The 18410-nt window shown below is 29.2% G+C and overlaps 1 protein-coding gene and 1 pseudogene across 1 annotated transcript; one reads left to right on the top strand and one right to left on the bottom strand.

The window, feature by feature from the left end:
- Positions 1-5529, bottom strand: part of LOC149876666 (uncharacterized) — a 56697-nt pseudogene extending 51168 nt beyond the window's left edge.
- LOC149876667 (uncharacterized) lies at positions 1475-3401 on the top strand. Its single transcript, XM_090075197.1, has 5 exons — positions 1475-1671; positions 1751-1804; positions 2077-2312; positions 2445-2604; positions 3251-3401. Exons 2-5 carry the CDS (start codon positions 1777-1779, stop codon positions 3394-3396), a joined length of 570 nt encoding a protein of 189 aa, XP_089931323.1. The 5' UTR covers positions 1475-1671; positions 1751-1776; the 3' UTR covers positions 3397-3401.
- Positions 5530-18410: the final 12881 nt, after the last annotated feature.

Below are 18410 nucleotides of genomic sequence, written 5' to 3'. Positions count from 1 at the left end.
GAAACATTTTTGTATAACGCAGTATTAATTCGAACCTTGAACACTCTTTGATCAGTATTAGAACCATCCACTATGCCACGCGGACTTCAGGATAAGTTGTTGTTATTTTATATATATATACATTTTCCAAACAAAAATTTTCTTCACTGTATTACTGTTAATAAAGAAGACTAGACAACACTTACGAAATCATATACACAAAAATTTTTTTTACACAAAATTTTATGCTAATAATAAATTGTAGGGGACAAGATGGGGAGAAGGTAAAACATCTGTGCTTTGTCTTAATTGCTAGTGTAGTGGTTAAAGTGACTTTGTCCCCAGGGCCATAGTTGTGTCACCGTGGGGTTTCGAAGAGACTATAGCACTAAGTACCATAATCTACACCACCATTTGATCCCACTTCTAGGCTAAAATGAGCACGAACTCAAATTTCGAAAGCATCAGTGTTTTTGAAGTATAGACATTTGAGTTGAGGGTTTTCTTAACTATTTATTGTTTTAATTCTTTTCTTTCTCATCTTCTTTTCATCATCATATTTCAATGATCATCTTAAATGTTATCCTTTCCTTACATCAAAAATTTTTTTATTTTAGTTTTTACTTTTTACATGTTATCTAAATAAATAAATAAAAAAAACTGATTAAGATATTTTAAAGATATTCACTTTTTATCGAGAGTGAAGAGAAAGCTTTCAGAAATACTTTCGAGACAAAATTTTTTTCTCGTACGATGCACATCCAGGCAATTTAATTAATAAATAAGCTACTTACGGCTTCGTGTTTATGACGTCCATTCAATGTTTGCAGAACTGTTTTCAAACTTTTAACAAAAAATAATTTATTCCAAATAGTATAAACAAAGTGTATAAAAGTTATGAAGGTATATAAATAATGAGTCGTATAACATATTTTTACTTTTTTTTTTCAAAAAAAATCGACCAAGAGACAACATGAACATAACCAGAGCGCGATAATACAATTCCGTTTACTTATTTATCTATTTTTTATATTTAGTAAGTCTTTTAATAATAAATAAACAAACAAATAAAAAAATCATAAAAATGCAGTTTCATTAATTCTTATTAAATAATTGACTTTATAAAGGAAGTTGTTTTGCAGTCGGAAACAAGCGTTCCAATAAAACGAACTTTTATATATGTGTAGTCCTACTATAGCTTTTAAAGATATTTTTTATTAAGGTCTACATAAAAAAGTCAGAAAAATTAAGGGCTACACGAGATTTTTAGAAAATATTAATAAGACTTTTTTTTTATATTAAATTTACATAAAAGCTACAAACAAAGACGTAAATACGCCAAAATTAAAATTTAATGAATATTTTAGCTAAAACACAGTGTCGCCCTTAACGCGGTTTTTTTACTGTGTAGACCTAATAGCGCTCTTAGAAGTATATATATATATATATATATATATATATATATATGTATCTTTCTTTTTTTTTTTTTTATTAGGGACAAGAAAGTTATTCCAGTGCACAAAAAATTTAAACATGTAGAAAAATCTACTTTTTTACCCAAACCAGAATGTTCATCTCCAATTCATATTATACCAAAGCCAGCTCCTCCTTCATTTTTATCAGTAAAACATTCTGATATTTTCCAGCAAACTGATTGGAATGAGTGTGATATTGAAATTACTCGTCATAATAGTGAGTTAACAAGTTTTACCATTTTTGTTTATTTGTTTTTTAATTTATGTTTTGATTATGCTAGTTGCGCTTGATTTAGCAATTGTTGTTGAAAATAAAACATATATGCCGACATCCAGTTCCTCTGCTAACAGTAAGCTTTTATGTTTTTTTCTATATTTATTGTTAAGCTAATTTTTTAATGTAGCTAAAAAATTTTTTTTTTCCATGAGTTGTATAATAATGAAAAAAAATTACCAGGAAAAAATTTATCTTTTATATCTTCCTTTTCATTTTAGTACAGGAAAAAAATTTAATAAGTTATTGAACTTGTTTGTTATTGATAAGTTATTAATAAGTTTCATAATTATCAAAATTATCTAAAAGTTTATTTTTCAAAAATAATGTTTATTTGTTATTTTATAGCTGCAAGTACTAGTCAGACTAACACAATATTAACTGCAATTTTGACACAAATTGAAGACATAAAACAAACCCTAAAAGTCCATTCTGCTATTTTGCAAAGCCTAGGGCAACGAGACCAAGGCATAAATGCAAGTTTATGTCAGCTTCCAGAGGATATTAGATTAACTATTTTGACACATGAAGATTTACTGATAATGGATCAGAAGTTGGTAGATCCTCTAGTAAAGAAATGTATGGTTAGTAAGATAAATGTTTTCAAATAATTTTTTTTTTCATTAAGTATTTTTTTGTATTATTAGAATTTTTTCAATAATTATCTAACTAATTTTTTAAATTATTTTCTAACTAATTTTAGACTTTTTGTGTAGATTAAAGTGATAGCTGAAATTGGTGGAGTTGATCTTTGCAACTTTATAAAACGATCAATGAAATTTCTTCTTGGCAATGATCTCTCTAGAAAGTTAAATCTTACTGGACAAAATCAAAAGCAACCATTTAAAACATTGAATTTGTTTGAAGTTCTGTTTAGTGAGTCTATACATATACATGTACATACATACATATATACATACATACATACATACATACATACATACATACATACATACATACATACATACATACATACATACATACATTCATACATACATACATACATACATACATACATGCATGCATGCATGCATGCATGCATGCATACATACATACATACATACATACATACATACATACATACATGCATGCATGCATGCATGCATGCATGCATGCATGCATGCATGCATACATACATACATACATACATACATACATACATACATACATACATACATACATACATACATACATACATACATACATACATACATACATACATACATACATACATACATACATACATACATACATACATACATACATATATGCACTGTAATACATTGTAAAATTTTATCAGCTTGCCCACTTCTGTTTTGATTTTGACCCTGAAATGGTCATAATCAAAACAATTCCAATTTGTGAGCAGAAATCTATAACTTTTTGGTGGGTTAGCATTGGTTTTTTCAAACCAACAGGTCATGATTTTTTTGTTATCTAAATTTATTTAGTAATTAAACTTATATCTATTAAGTGTACTTCAAACTATTGTCTAAAATTTAAAAAAAAAATTTTTTTCTAGGTAGTGTGAAAGTCAATGCAACTACTCAAGATGCAAATAAAAAGCAAGTTGAGGCAGAACTTTCAAAGTGGTTTTCTAATTCACGGGACCGTGGTAGTGATTGTCGAAAAAAGGGAAATAATAGATTAAATGATGTCACTGGATAGTTCTTTGCCGAATATTTTGGAAAATAAAATTTTTATTTAAAATTATTTTGATTTTTAAATTTGTTGTTTATTTTTAATTTATAAAATTAGTGTAAAAGTGGACGAAAGAGAACTACTGTGACAGAATATTACTATAGTAGAAAAGTTTTGCTTCAAATCATTGTATAATTACAGTTTTTTGTTGCATAAAAATATCATGAAATTCAAATCTGTTTTTTCAATTGATTCGTAAAAATTAAGTTAGACCTAATACATTTTATTGCCCTGACAGCGAATTTAATATAAATAACCTTTACTTTTTAATTTTATATAAAAAATGCGTCGATTTTTAATCAAAATATTGTCACATTTCGCAGATTCGAGATACAGAAAATCTGCGAAAAACAAACTTTAAAAAAATGAGAAAACCCGCGGTAAATGAAAAAGTGTCTGGGTTCAATATGGGATTTCCCGTCAAAAACCCAGACTAATCCCAGATGGGACCCAGTTGGATCCCACTGACAGAATCAAGATGGGACCCATGTGGGATACTCAGATGGGTCCCAGTACTTTTCCCAGTTGGTTTCCATCTGCGACCCAGTTGAAATGGTTAACTGGGTTTGAGAAATTCATATCCAGAAGAGGAAGTCCTGAACTTTTAATAAGCGATAATGCAAAAACCTTCAAGGCAAAACCTGTGCGTGAATTTATGTTAAATAGAGTCATCCGACAACAATTTATTCTTTCTGCTTCACCCTGGTGGGGTGGGTTTTATGAGCGATTAGTACGTTCTGTAAAACTTTGTCTCAAGAAAACCTTATGCAAAGAAATAGTTTCATATGATGAGTTGTCGTCAGTTTTATGTGAAGTTGAGTATTCGATTAATCAACGACCGTTAGTTTATGTTAGTGATGAGGACTTGTGTGAATCATTAACTCCATTCCATTTAATGTTTGGTGCTGACATTTCTCGTAGAGAGTGTATAATATCAGATAATGTACCGATCTGTTCATATCCACAAGACTGCTCCAATCGAACAAAATATATTAGAAAACTGTTTGAAAGTATTTGGAATAGATTTTACAATAGTTACCTGAATGAACTGAGAGAACATAATTTGTACAGGAAAGAATACACTGCCTCAAACAACTGCCAATTATCCAAAGGTGACATGGTATTAATCAAAGGTGAAAAAAAAAATTCCCCGTGGACAATGGAGGATTGGAAAAATTGAAAAGTTAATCACTGGTCGAGATGGAGTTGTACGAGGAGCAGAGTTAGCCGTTATTTCTAAGGAGAAAAGATGTACGAAAACAGTTAGGCCTTTACAGAAATTAATTCCTCTAGAAGTTAGTACAACACAAAATGTTGAAGAGTTAACACAAGAAAATGAATATGAAAATACCAAACAAATTAGAGCTACTCGTCCGAAGCGTAGAGCAGCACTTGTCGGAGAAGAAACTAGAAGAATCTTTGAACAACTTTATTAAAACGAAATTTTTTCTTACATAATAGTTTGTTGGTTATATTTGTATTGTTGACTACAAGGGCTGTAGTCAACGGGGGGAGTATGTGAAATCTGGTACGGTGGAGTTTTCCCGTCACGGTGCTCCTCCGTGCCTCATGGCAAATCCCTCTTGTTGTTATATTATATAACTTTAGTTGAAATAAAGAGTTTTAGCTGGAAAGACGTGTCTATATAAAAGTTAGTTAAAAGTCTTTTCCCTGTCTTAAAATAGTTTATATTTTAAAGGCAGATTTTAAACTTGAAATAACTAATTTTTTTCAACCTTTAAATATGTTTGCAGACATATGACTGATATTAAACATATAACTTCAAACTTGTTTGAAAAAGTTGTTTTTTTAATTTCATGTTATCTTCACTTTAATTTCATATTAGTTTTATCTTCATTGAGAGCAGCACCATTTTATACCAAAAATTGTTCATCAACCATAAAGCAAAATTTTATATCTAAACTTGAGTAATTTAAAAATTAAAAATTCGCGTATTTTCCAGAACATGCATTTAAGGCGTTTAGTAGTTCACTTTCCATCACATATAATTACCTTTGCGTTGCCATTAGACTCTCTGACCACTTCTACAGTCAAATAAATTTAACCATATAAAAAATGAGTATCTAATTTGTTTTCACAAGAAATTTAGGTCTACCATTATTTTGACAATGAAGATTCGGGAAGTAGACGCTTGTGTAAAATCATGGGACTTCTCGATCACTTAAATAATACAATGGATAGCACTTTAATCGATGAACCAATGATGCTTTGAAAGGGACGTCTTGTATTTAGGCAATATGTCAAAAATACAAGAAAAAAAAGACAAGAGTATGGCATCAAGTTTTTATTCGTTCCCGGAACTTTTAAATTAAAAACTTATTTGTAATCTATTCTGAAAATCAACTGTGAAGCTATGAAAAAGAAATGAATAGACAAAGCCAATCATGCACAAATATAATTTGTAATATGTTAGTACGACTAAACTACGAGTAAACTCGTAAACATCTCCGAGTAAACTCGTAGTTGGCAAATAAATGACACCGACTTACTACTAGTATACTCGTAGTTGGCAGCTAACAGGTTAAGAACCCGGCCGTTTTAAAATTTCAAATTTTTTTAAACTATTAACGCATGCGTATCTAAACATGGCACCTTTATTTAATTTCGAAATAACCATAGGCCTATTTGAATTCTCAAAATTTAAACAAAAACTGTATGATAAATACTTAAAATTATAAAAATCTATTTGAAAAAACCAAAATACACTTTAAAAAAAATTTTATTACGAAAAAATTATTAGAAAAAACAATTAAAAACACTAAAAAATCGTGGCATGTTATTGATGAAATAATTGGAAAAAACAAAAGTATAAAAAATATTCTTCCAAAAAATACTTTTGATTAATAAAAAGCTAGTTTATCAAAACTTTTGTCAGATTCTTTGATAATATAGGGCCGAACTTGTTAAAACAGTTCCGCTCAACAATTTGATTTTTATTTAAATAGATATAGTACGCATATGGACGAATCTAATCTTAAAGTTTGCGAATTGCTATTAATAGTTTTAAAAAAAAAAGCGCATGTTTTGATAACATCAGCGCAAATGATGAAATATCTGTACTTGATGACAGCGAAACATCTTCATTACATATCTTTAAACTTCCTTTAAAATTAGGTGTCGTTCCGAATAAGTTAAAAACTGCCTGAATCACACCAATTTTTAAGAGTGGAGATGCCTCTAACATTTAAAACTACAGACCAATTTCTATCTTGCCTTGTTTCTCAAAGATACTTGAGCATATACTGTACAACAGACCATGATTATCTAAAAAAAAACTTCATGTTGTAAAAAAACAGTTCGGGTTCAAAAAAAGCATTTTTTTGAACCCGAAACTGAAAAAAAAAGCTCGATTCTAGGACTATTGTTGTTTCTAATGTACATAAATGGTTTTTATATATCATCAAATCTTATAAACTTTATTCTAATTGCAGATGACTATAAATACTTTTTTAAACATTTAAACGAACAATTAGATAAAGTTAATTAGTGGTTTGAAATTAACAAACTTTCTCCTAATGCTAATAAAACTAAATTTATTTTGTCATTTTGTTCCTAAAATTGAATAAAACATCATCTCTACATTATTTTTTTTTTCCTTTTTAGATACATAAAAATAAGGATTTGATAAATTTTAACGTAAAATATATTTTGATATTATTTTTGAAAAGATCTTTAAAATGGGTGAATCGACCTGCATTCGAAATAATTCTGACAGCACGTTCAACTTAGCAGCCATTTAATCTTATATACATTAGAGCTGCACCAAGAGATATTAGCATAGTTTTAGTGTGTTTAAAATGTCTACTTTGTTTTATTTGTTTTCAAGGATAGTTTATTTGTCTTAAACAATTCCTTTTGATTTGAAAACTCTTTGTTAATTATTTTAGACACATTTGGAAAACCAAAGAGTTGAGCATACATAATTCGCTCTAAAATTTTAAAGAAACAAAGGAGATTTTAAATTGGTCTACAGTTTACAGAATTTAAAAACAGATCGGATTATATCCAATTTAATGTTTGTTTATTAAATATATAATCTTTTAAATGAGTTTCGAATATTTATGGTATATTTAAATAGAAACCATCTCTGTTATAAAAAAAATTAGTCATCGAGCTTAATCAATCACAACTTGCGGTTTATACTTACAAATAACAAAATCCTGACAACTACTCACGACTAATTTATTTTATTATATGTTAGTTTGATAATTTCCAATAAAAGATTGCGCAGTATTGGTTATAAGGAGGATTGAAAGTTTTTTTCAATTTTTCTTTTTGTTTAAAAAAATTGGATAAAGCTACAAAAAAAATACAAAAAAAAAAACACTGGTATGATTTCGCAAAGTAGTTACACAGTGCACTAAAAGACCGCGAGATTTTATGTCGACTCAATCAAATGAAATTTTTTTTACTCAAGAGTAGTTTTATTGTCTTTACTATTAAATCAAATTGAGGTGCCTGTTATAAATTATAACTAATTATCAATTTACTACTCTCTTGAGAAATATTATAATCGTCGCGTTATAACTACCATTTAATTTTTTATTGTATTGATCTACTTTATTTGATAGATAAAACCTTTGGAGTTAAGAGGTTATTATTTCAATTTATCTATCAAAATAAATGGGTGGAACTTTTCTGCTTTAATAGATCCGGGAAGCTCGGACAATTTTATCAACAAATACATAGTAGATAATTACCAAATCCCATATACGAAAAGTAGCGGCAGTGTATCGATGGCATTATCATCACTCAGTACAAAAATTCAAGGCTACTGTAGGGTAAATATGATTTTCCAAAACCAAAAGTATGCTAATATCACCTTGTCAATCTTACCTAACTTATGCGCTGATATTATCCTTGGTCAAGCTTTTATGAAACAGCATAGCAATATAACAATCCCTTTTGGGGGAATATTACCCCCTTTGTCAGTTTGTAGCTTAAAGAAATCGCAAATATCACCTGCAACATTATTTGCAAATCTTTCCAAAGACTGTCGACCGATTGCAACTAAATCCCGAAGATTCAGTTACGTTGATAAGCTGTTTATTCAATCCGAAATTAAGAAATTATTAAAGGACAAAATTATAGAACCAAGTAACTCACCTTGGAGGGCACAAATTGTAATCACTACAAATGAACGACACAAAAAACGAATGTGTGTTGATTATTCTCAAACTATAAACAAGTTCACTTACCTCGATGCCTATCCTCTACCCAGAATAAAAGACCAAATTAACGAATTGTCCAAATACCACTATTTCAGTACTCTTGATCTTACTAGCGCCTATCATCAGATACCACTTCTAACAGAAGACAAGCCATATACAGCATTTGAAGCTAATGGCAAACTATATCAATTTACTCGCTTGCCATTCGGTCTAACAAATGCCGTTGCTGTTTTCCAACGGAAATGAGAACTCTTTAAAAAACACCTATGCGTATTTAGATAATATTACGGTAGCAGGGATGACTCAAGCTGAACACGATTCTAATTTAAAGAAGTTATACGAAGCAGCGAAGGAAAACAAACTTACTTTTAACAGCACCAAAAGTGTAATTTCAGTTAGTTCAATAAATCTACTTGGCTATGTTGTATCTCATAACAACATAAAGGCAGACCCAGAAAGATTACAACCCCTACTTAATTTACCTTTACCACTAAATGGTAAAGCTTTCCAAAGAACTGTAGGACTCTTCTCCTATTACTCAAAGTTTATCCGTAATTATTCTGAAAAAATTCGTCCATTATTACAGTGTCTAACATTCCCACTCAATCAACAAGCTACAGACGCTTTTAAACTACTAAAGAACGATATTGCAAATGCTGTTGTAAAAACAATTGATGAAACAATCCCATTTGTTGTCGAAACGGACGCCTCTGACTTTTCGTTGGCTGCAACATTAAACCAAAATGGTCAGCCAGTGGCCTTCTTCTCGAAATCTCTAAACCAACATGAAACGCACCAACCGGCTATTGAAAAAGAAGCATAAGCGATTGTAGAAGCTCTTTGGAAGTGGAAACATTATTTGACCGGACGCCATTTAACCTTAGTAACCGACCAACAAGCTGTTTCGTATATGTTCAATCAGAACAATCGAGGCAAAATTAAAAACGATAAAATTATGCGATGGCGTACTGAACTTGGTTGCTACAGCTACGACATAGAGTATCGACCAGGAAAGTATAACCAAGCAGCTGATTGTTTAACACGTTCCTCGTGCTCCGCTTTACTGACTCAAAAATTATCAAACAATGAAGGCTCACTTTGTTCGTATATTAGTAACAATAAAGTAAAATTAGAGGAGCTTCATAATGCTCTCTGCCACCCAGGCATCACAAGAATGAACCATTTTGTCCGCTGTCGAAACTTACCATACTCTATAGAAGAGATTAAAAGTGTCGTAAACCAGTGCATTACCTGCTGCAAACTGAAACCTCGATTCTACAAACCACCCAGTACTCATCTTATAAAAGCAACTCAACCATTCGAACGCCTTAACATAGATTTTAAAGGCCCACTTCCAACATCAACTAAAAATCGTTACATCTTTACAATTATTGATGAATACTCACGATTCCCATTTGCTTTTGCTTGCCCTGATACTTCTTCCTCATCGGTAATAAAGTGTTTTAAGAATCTTTTCTCGTTATTTGGCATGCCTGCTTATGTTCATTCTGACAGAGGAAGCTCCCTAACATCAGAGGAACGACGTACTTTCCTTCATACTCGAGGCGTTGCAACGAGCAGAACGACACCTTATAACCCTAGAGGAAACGGACAAGTAGAGCGCTTTAACGGAATAATATGGAAATCAATAACATAAGCCCTCAAATCGAAAAATCTACCAGTCGAAAACTGGAAAATCGTGTTACAAGATGCCTTACATTCAATACGTTCTCTACTCTGTACTGCAATAAATGCAACACCACACGAAAGGTTCTGCAATTTTCCACGGAGATCTACGAACGCACAATCTAGGCCAACCTGGTTATTAGAACAAGGGAAAGTACTTGTAAAGAAGCTCTTTCAATTTAGTAAATACGATCCCCTGGTAGAAGAGGTGCAACTAATAGAAGCAGAACCACAGTACGCCCACATCAAATATCCAAACGGACGAGAATCTACTGTATCAATTAAAGATTTAGCACCATTAGAAGGAGATAAAAAACTCCCTAATCCTAATCCTGAAAATGCTGACAAAGAGGATTCCGTTCACTCTGAGCATACCCCACAATTAAATAAACCATTAATTGCAGACCGAGAAAACTTGTTTGATAAGGTATCTGAAATGGAAACTCATCCAGAAGTACAACCTTTTCCCAGACGTTCTCAACGAAATCGGAAAGCGCCCCAAAGGTTTGGATTTGAGGACAATTAATTTATTGATTGGAAGAATGTTATAAATTATAACTAATTATCAATTTACTAATCTCTTGAGAAATATTATAATCGTCGCGTTATAACTACCATTTAATTTTTTTATTGTATTGATCTACTTTATTTGATAGATAAAACCTTTGGAGTTAAGAGGTTATTATTTCAGTGCCTAATTCACAAAACATTATAAAAAGCACATTAAAAGAAAGGCGATAAAATACTTATTTAGATGATATCAAACAACTTTATTACCTTTTTTTTATTTCCTTCCTTCCCCAATACAAAACGCTACGCTATAAAAGACTTCCCTCAATACAAACGCTGCCTAGTTTTTTTTTAAATAACTTAATTTATTTTAAAAACTAATATTGTTAACGTAACCCTTTTTTGACCTCTCCTGTCGAATATTGTCAAAATATTTCAGACCTCGCCTCCTGCCTATTTTGTTGTCATTACTAAGCGACAGCTTCAAATTAAAAGGTCTTCGTCAATGAAGTTTTTACCTTTTATGTTATTTAAAGTGGATTGAAAAACAACTATAAAAAAATCTTTCTAAAAATTTCTTTCAGTTAAACAATAAAAACAAAACATCAGGTAATCGAAACTTTGAATTTGAACAAATTGTTAATGACATACGCATGACAACCTAAAAATAAAATAAAGCATTATTAAAATAGTAATGCAAAGTATACTGAGTTACAAAAACCAATACCAAACACACTTTGGTAATTATTAAACCATGACTAAATTAAAATCTTATGCAATAACAATTCTTTTTTCGTGACATCTCAACTTTCTCAATAGGCCGAGTGAATAAAAATGAGCAAATGCCTTTACTCAGTAATTGGTCAGTTTTACGCGAAGAAAAATTTCAACAATTTTTCTTACGTTTTTATTCACGTAAAATTGAGCAGTTACTGACTAAATTGCTTATTTTTGCGTGAACAAAAATATGAGGAAAATTTGTAAAGTTTTTATTCAAGTAAAGCTGACCAATGACTGAGTAAAAGCAATTGCTTATTTTTATTCACCCGGCCTAATGTACTAAGTATTTTTTTTTTTTTTTTTGTTTAAAATTTTGTTTCCAATTTTTTTAAATTTAAACATAAACATAGTTTTTAATAATTTTTTAAATATTGTACTCGTTTTTTAAATACTTTTAATGTTGATTTAGATTTTGACTATAGAAACTATAAATTTTCATTTTTCACTAAGAAAAATCAAATAAAAGTTAAAATAAAAAATTTCTTTGTTTTGTCATTTAAAACAATAAATATAATAATAAAAACATACTTAATTTTTCCTTGCCCATTTTGCAGATAGCACCAGGTTTCTGTAATTATTGTAAGCATTTCAACAACTGATTTAAGCATATGCACACACATAAATACACAGTTATGTTAGGGGTAGCCATTTTAAGAGAATTTTTAAAAATGAAATACATACCTAGTTAAAGTTGTCGTAAATGCAAAAACAGCTGTAAAAAATCAACATTTGTTAAAAAAAATTTAAAACCTTTTTTAATTGTGGAAAAAGAATGCAAGTGAAAAAGAGGATCGAGATGAGTTAAAGTTTAATGGATTATTATAAAAGTATTTGTTTTTATTCCTTAGCTTTTCTTATATAAACGTGCAGTTTTTTGTAACTTTCTACAAATCCTCGATTAAAGTTAATCTCTATGGCCAATGGAAAATTGTGTAACGTAAGGAGAGCAGAGAAACGCACTATGATAAAACTTATTTTAGTAAAAAAATTTAATTTATAATTTATTTTAAGATAAAATAAAAATTGAGTAAAAGAATACTAATTAATAAAAATAAAAATGGGTGACCTGGAATGTGGTACCTGGTGATGACCTGGAATGTGCTACTTGGTGATGACCTGGAATGCGGTGCCAGGTGACGACGTGGAATGTGGTATCTGGTGATAACATGGAGTGTGATGTTTGGTGATGACCTGGAGTATGTTACCTGGTGATTATATGGAATGTGGTACAGGTCTTTAATGGTTTAAAGAAGCGAAAATGATGACAAATTGAGTAAGTTATTAAAAGGCATAATGAAAAGTAAACTATAAACAAAAAAAAAAGATTTGAAAAAAGTTCAAAAAAATGAGAAAGTATGGTCTAGTGTGGCAGTTCAAATAACATTCAGCATGTAGAGAATGTCTAAGAAATAAGTTTAGGTTAGGAAAACAATTTTGAACTACAAAACACAAGATTATAAAACTAAGATATCAGCTATTTGCATGCAAACTATGAGAATATTGCAAACATTATTTATATGCTAAAACAAAAAAAAGTATATACAGAACAATAAATTGAAAATAATACTTAAAAACTTAAGTAATAACAGTTTAAATAAATTTTAATATTTTAAAATTATATATTTTTTAATGGTTATTAAGTAACAACTATTTCAAAAAATTTTAATTATCAAATAATATTTTAATAATCAATTAGATATAAAGTAACTTATCAAACATTCCCGCTCTCCTGAACCATACATAGCCATAATCTAAATACCTGAATGACATAAGTTTTTTATTATCACTTTGTAGAAAACACAGAACATTAATTTATTCTAGATTGAAAAGTCTATCAAAAATCTTTAATAGTTAATATTCAAAAACTGGGGAAAATACAACTGATCCTTACTGAAGTCCTACTAAAGATATTTAAATATGTGACCTAATCTGGAACCAGACTCTTAGATGAAAATTATTATTATTTTTTTTTGTAGTTATTAACAAATTGTAGCCCTTAGAATTAGGCTCAAAATTCCAATATGCTAGTCTGCAATATTTTTTTCCTCATTCAGTGATAATAGATTTCCTTAATACAAACAGTTGTAAATGGTCTGTAAAACCTATCCATGTAGAAACTTACTAACATGCTAATGACTAAAATATCTTAAAATAATTCCATTTTGCCAGATTAGGTCACAGTAATACTGTATTTATACAATTAATTAATGTATTTTTACCACACATTTTTAACATCTATAATAACTCAAACAAATATCTCTCATCTTTTATACTTTAACTTTAAAAATCTAATACAAACTTAATTAACTAAAAGACTTAATAAACTAACAAGATAGTTTTGTGTGTGTGTGTGTGTGTGTGTGTGTGTGTATACATATATATATATATATATATATATATATATATATATATATATATATATATATATATATATATATATATATATATATACACATAAATATATATATATATATATATATATATATATATATATATATATATATATATATATATATATATATATATATATATATACAGTGGGGTGCAAAAAAAAAGTCACACTAATATTTTTTCTTCATTTTAAGTATAAAATGTATAATCAAGCAAAACAAAAAAAATTGGATGTGTCAGTGAAAAATTTAGGACTGAAAAGGTATATTTATATATAAACTAATATTTACATAAATAAAATCTTTAAGAAAAAGATTAATATGGACACATTTAATATTTTAGAAAACATCTAACGGATGTAGAAATTGGACGAATTATTGAAGCTGCTGACCAAGGAGAGTCTCATAGAAGCATTGGAAAGCGTTTTAAACGAGAAAACTCAACTATTAGTAGATTGGTAAAGAAGTATAAACACACTGGTGAAACTGAAAGGTCTGCTGGATCTGGGAGAAAGCCTAAAACTTCAAAAAAAGAAGATCACTACATTCTTAACGCTGTCAAAAAAAATCGTAAAATCACATGTTCTGAGATAAAACTAGATTTGAACCTTACTAATATCTCAAAGTGGACAATATCTCGCAGAATAAAAGCATCGGGTTGTTTTTTTTCTGGAAAGCAAATTAAAAAACCCTTTGTTAGTGAAATCAATCGAAAAAAACGATTAAAGTGGTGCATTGAGCACAAAGATTGGACATGTGAACAATGGGCTAAAGTTATTTGGAGCGACGAGTCTCCTTTTGTTTTGTTTTATAATGGTCGATCTCACTGTTGGAAATTAATTGGGGAAAAATTCAACCCCCAAACATGCAAGGCAACAATTAAACATGACAGAAAGATTAATGTTTGGGGTTGTTTTAGTGCACACAAAGTTGGAAAACTTTACCGGGTGAAGGGCATCATGGACCAGCATATGTATCATAAAATCTTAATTAATCAGCTTGGACCAAGTATAAAAGAACTTTTTCCTAATAGTGACTACATCTTTCAACATGATAACGATCCTAAACATACAGCACGGTTGAATAAAAGATATCTAGAATCTAAATTAATACCAGTTATGTCTTGGCCAGCACAGTCTCCTGATTTAAATCCAATAGAAAACCTTTGGTCTGTATTTGATAGAAAATTGAAAGATCGTAGAGCAACAAATGAAGATGATTTGTTCCAAATTCTTCTTGATGGTTGGAATGCATTGCCAAACGATTTATTAAAAAGACTTGTAGATAGCATGCCTTCCAGATGCGCAGAAGTCATAAAAAACAAAGGATGGCCAATTAAGTACTAAAACAGCTGAAACCTAAAAAATGCTTTACAAATCCTAATTTCTTTTTATTATATGTAATATACAATGATGTTATAAACATTTTTATCAAAATTGTCCTATAATACTTTTATTATACGAGTCTTACTCATTTTTTGTTGCTGTTTTTATTAAAAAAAACTAGTGTAGCTTTTTTTTTGCACCACCCTGTATATATATATATATATATATATATATATATATATATATATATATATATATATATATATATATATATATATATATATATATATATATATATATATATATATACATTACTAAATGTACATTAGGTGGCTTTTTCATGCGTAAAATATATACATTAGGGAGACACTTTCGTTAAGGCGACAATTTCGTGTCGCCTTAACGTTTGCACTATCAGTTTGAGCATAAAGAAGCGTGTAACAAGAGTGATTTGTTTAACATGAGTTCTTTTATGTTTAAGCAGCCTAAATATGCATTTGGAACCATTATCAGTGTATTCTAAGTCATTATTTAATCGTTATTTGTTTTAGCCTGTATATCTCGATATGTTGAATATGGTACATTAGGGCGACGCGTGCTTAATTGGTTTAAACTGACATGAATCATTTGTATATCTGCATTATATTTCTTAATACCAACGCATGAGGTACTTACTTAATTTTAGCCCACTAATAACATCAACATAACGTGTTGTTGTCTCAAAATTGAATTTTAGTTGAATTTAGGATCAATCCGTCGCCGTAATGTATGCATTTTTCACTAACAGTATTTCTTAAAACACGAGACAAAAAAAACATTTTTTTAAAAGAGTTTTGATGGAATTTGTTTTTATATATCTAATCAATGCGTTTTATGAATAAAAAAGTTATGTTTAATAGAGCTTTTTCCACCATTTGGCTTTTTGTTCTCATTCCATATATAATTGTTAGATTTTTCATAATGACACGATGTCGCCTTAATGTAATAGGATAAAGTCGCCTTAATGTATTGCGCTGTAGCTTCTACTCTAAATTTCTATTGGCTGCACACTTTTTAATGTGAAAATATCAAAAAAGATGGTGTCGAATTAGCATTTGGTGTGCCAATCGTTTTTGTGTTTATATTGATAGATAATGCAATAAATGGGTTTTAAAGTATTATTTTTTCTTTTCTGATACATAAATTTTAGTATATAATATATGTACACAAAAATGTAGACTAATGCAACAAAATATATCACATTTTCTGCTATATGAAAACGTGTTTTCACGGTGTGTCAGAATATAGCTGCTTACTACATAACATATATTTTTATTGAACTTATACTAAAGTTGCTTAAATTATGCTTTATAATATATCTAAGTTATAAACATTTTGAAATGCTTACAAGTTGAAAAGTATACTTTTTTAATTTGTTTTATGCTCCATTCACCTATACATTAAAGGTAGCTATATCCATAATAAGAAATTGTTAAGTTTTGTTATATAGTTTTTGCTATATAGCTTTATACTTACTTATACACGTAAATACAGGCAAAACTATTGCTTATAAATAATTTATAAAGTAGCAAAAAATTTAATTTACTTTAGGGAGCTTAATTTAGTAAATCAAGCTATGATTAGATAAACATTAAATAGAGCTTACTGTAAACAAAAACATTAACTATTTCTTTTATAAGGGTAAAAGCATACTCACATTTGTCTTTAAGTAAGTACTATAGGAGCCTAAGATTTTGTGTGTGTGTGTGTGTGTGTGTGTGTGTGTGTGTGTGTGTGTGCGTGTGTGTGTGTGTGTGTGATTGTTTCCCCTTATTAAATAAACAGTAATATAATATAAAAAAGCCCTTATCACTTGATCTTACAATAATTTCATATAAGAGTTTCAAAGAAATAGAATGTGTTTTTTGATTTACAAGATTTTTATGTAAATACTGAGAAGACCTGAATTTCCAAAGACACCCATTATCCAATAACGCAATGAAATAGTCACTTATAAAATGCTTTATAAATACTCAATATTAGTATGTTACGAAACATTGCCAGCCTTAAGGAAAAAAAGGCAGTTTGCTATTGTATAATTATACTAATTTGAAACACCCTTATGAAAAAGTAACAAAAAGTTTGTTAATTAATGTGTGCATCTAGTTTCATATATGAATATATTATCAGCAATAATGTAATACAATTTCTTCTTAAGTAAAATGATTTTTTTTGTTATTAAGTTTCCCTTTTTTATTGTAAAGTTTCGCTTTTTTTTCAACTAATTCTATGAAATAGAGGTAATATAGAAAGTATAATGTAATAGAAACAGGAATTTTTTGTATCATCAACAAAACTATGTTTCTTACATTCATACATTCATAAAGTGAATTTAGGAAATTTATTCTTCTAATACATTTTTAGTCAATAATATATGGTTCTGTTGTGTCAAATAATATATTTGAAATGTTTTTCTTGTTTACGTTAAACATACTTCTTCTGTATCTAACTGTTTACAAGGCTACAGTATCACTTGTAAAAGTTGAAAAGAGAATTTTAAAAGAATTAATGTTTACATCTTAATAATCCTTTTAGTTTGGAAATTAGTATTTTGAATCTGGTTTCTTGATTAAGAACTTTTTCTTGCAAAGGTTTATGATAAAGTATTGACAGTATGACATTTAGAATTACAATGAGTAACAAATAGATTCTTAGCTTCACTTTTTGAATTTGAAGTTTTCTATTCAAGCTTATTTACCTAGATTTCTGATAAAATACTGACTTTTCTATTTTACTTAATAAGAAATGAAGATTGTTGCTAATCCCCTTATTTCCCATAGATTAGATTGTGGTTTTTTTGAGTTATTTTTTCATTTTGGAAATCTTTTTTGACTGATGGATTTTGTAACCCATTTTGATGCATATTCTTTTAAACTGATCTATATTTGCTGGAGAGCTGAAATATTATGTTCAACATGGAGATTTATACATCATTATGTAAAATAAAATGAAGTTTCATTTATTTTCTTAGCTTTCATATTGATTAGCAGACAGTTAAGTAGTTTTTTATAAGAATGATGAAATTTAAAAATTATATTGGTAGATGGCTACCTAGTTTT

The sequence above is a fragment of the Hydra viridissima genome, unplaced genomic scaffold (assembly GCF_058129835.1).
Source record: "Hydra viridissima isolate aposymbiotic clone 2 unplaced genomic scaffold, HvirCarnegie_v1 scaffold_19, whole genome shotgun sequence".
NCBI classification, from domain to species: Eukaryota; Metazoa; Cnidaria; class Hydrozoa; order Anthoathecata; family Hydridae; genus Hydra; species Hydra viridissima.
The sequence above is the reverse complement of the archived record's forward strand: the minus strand, read 5'-3'. Positions and strand labels throughout refer to the sequence as shown.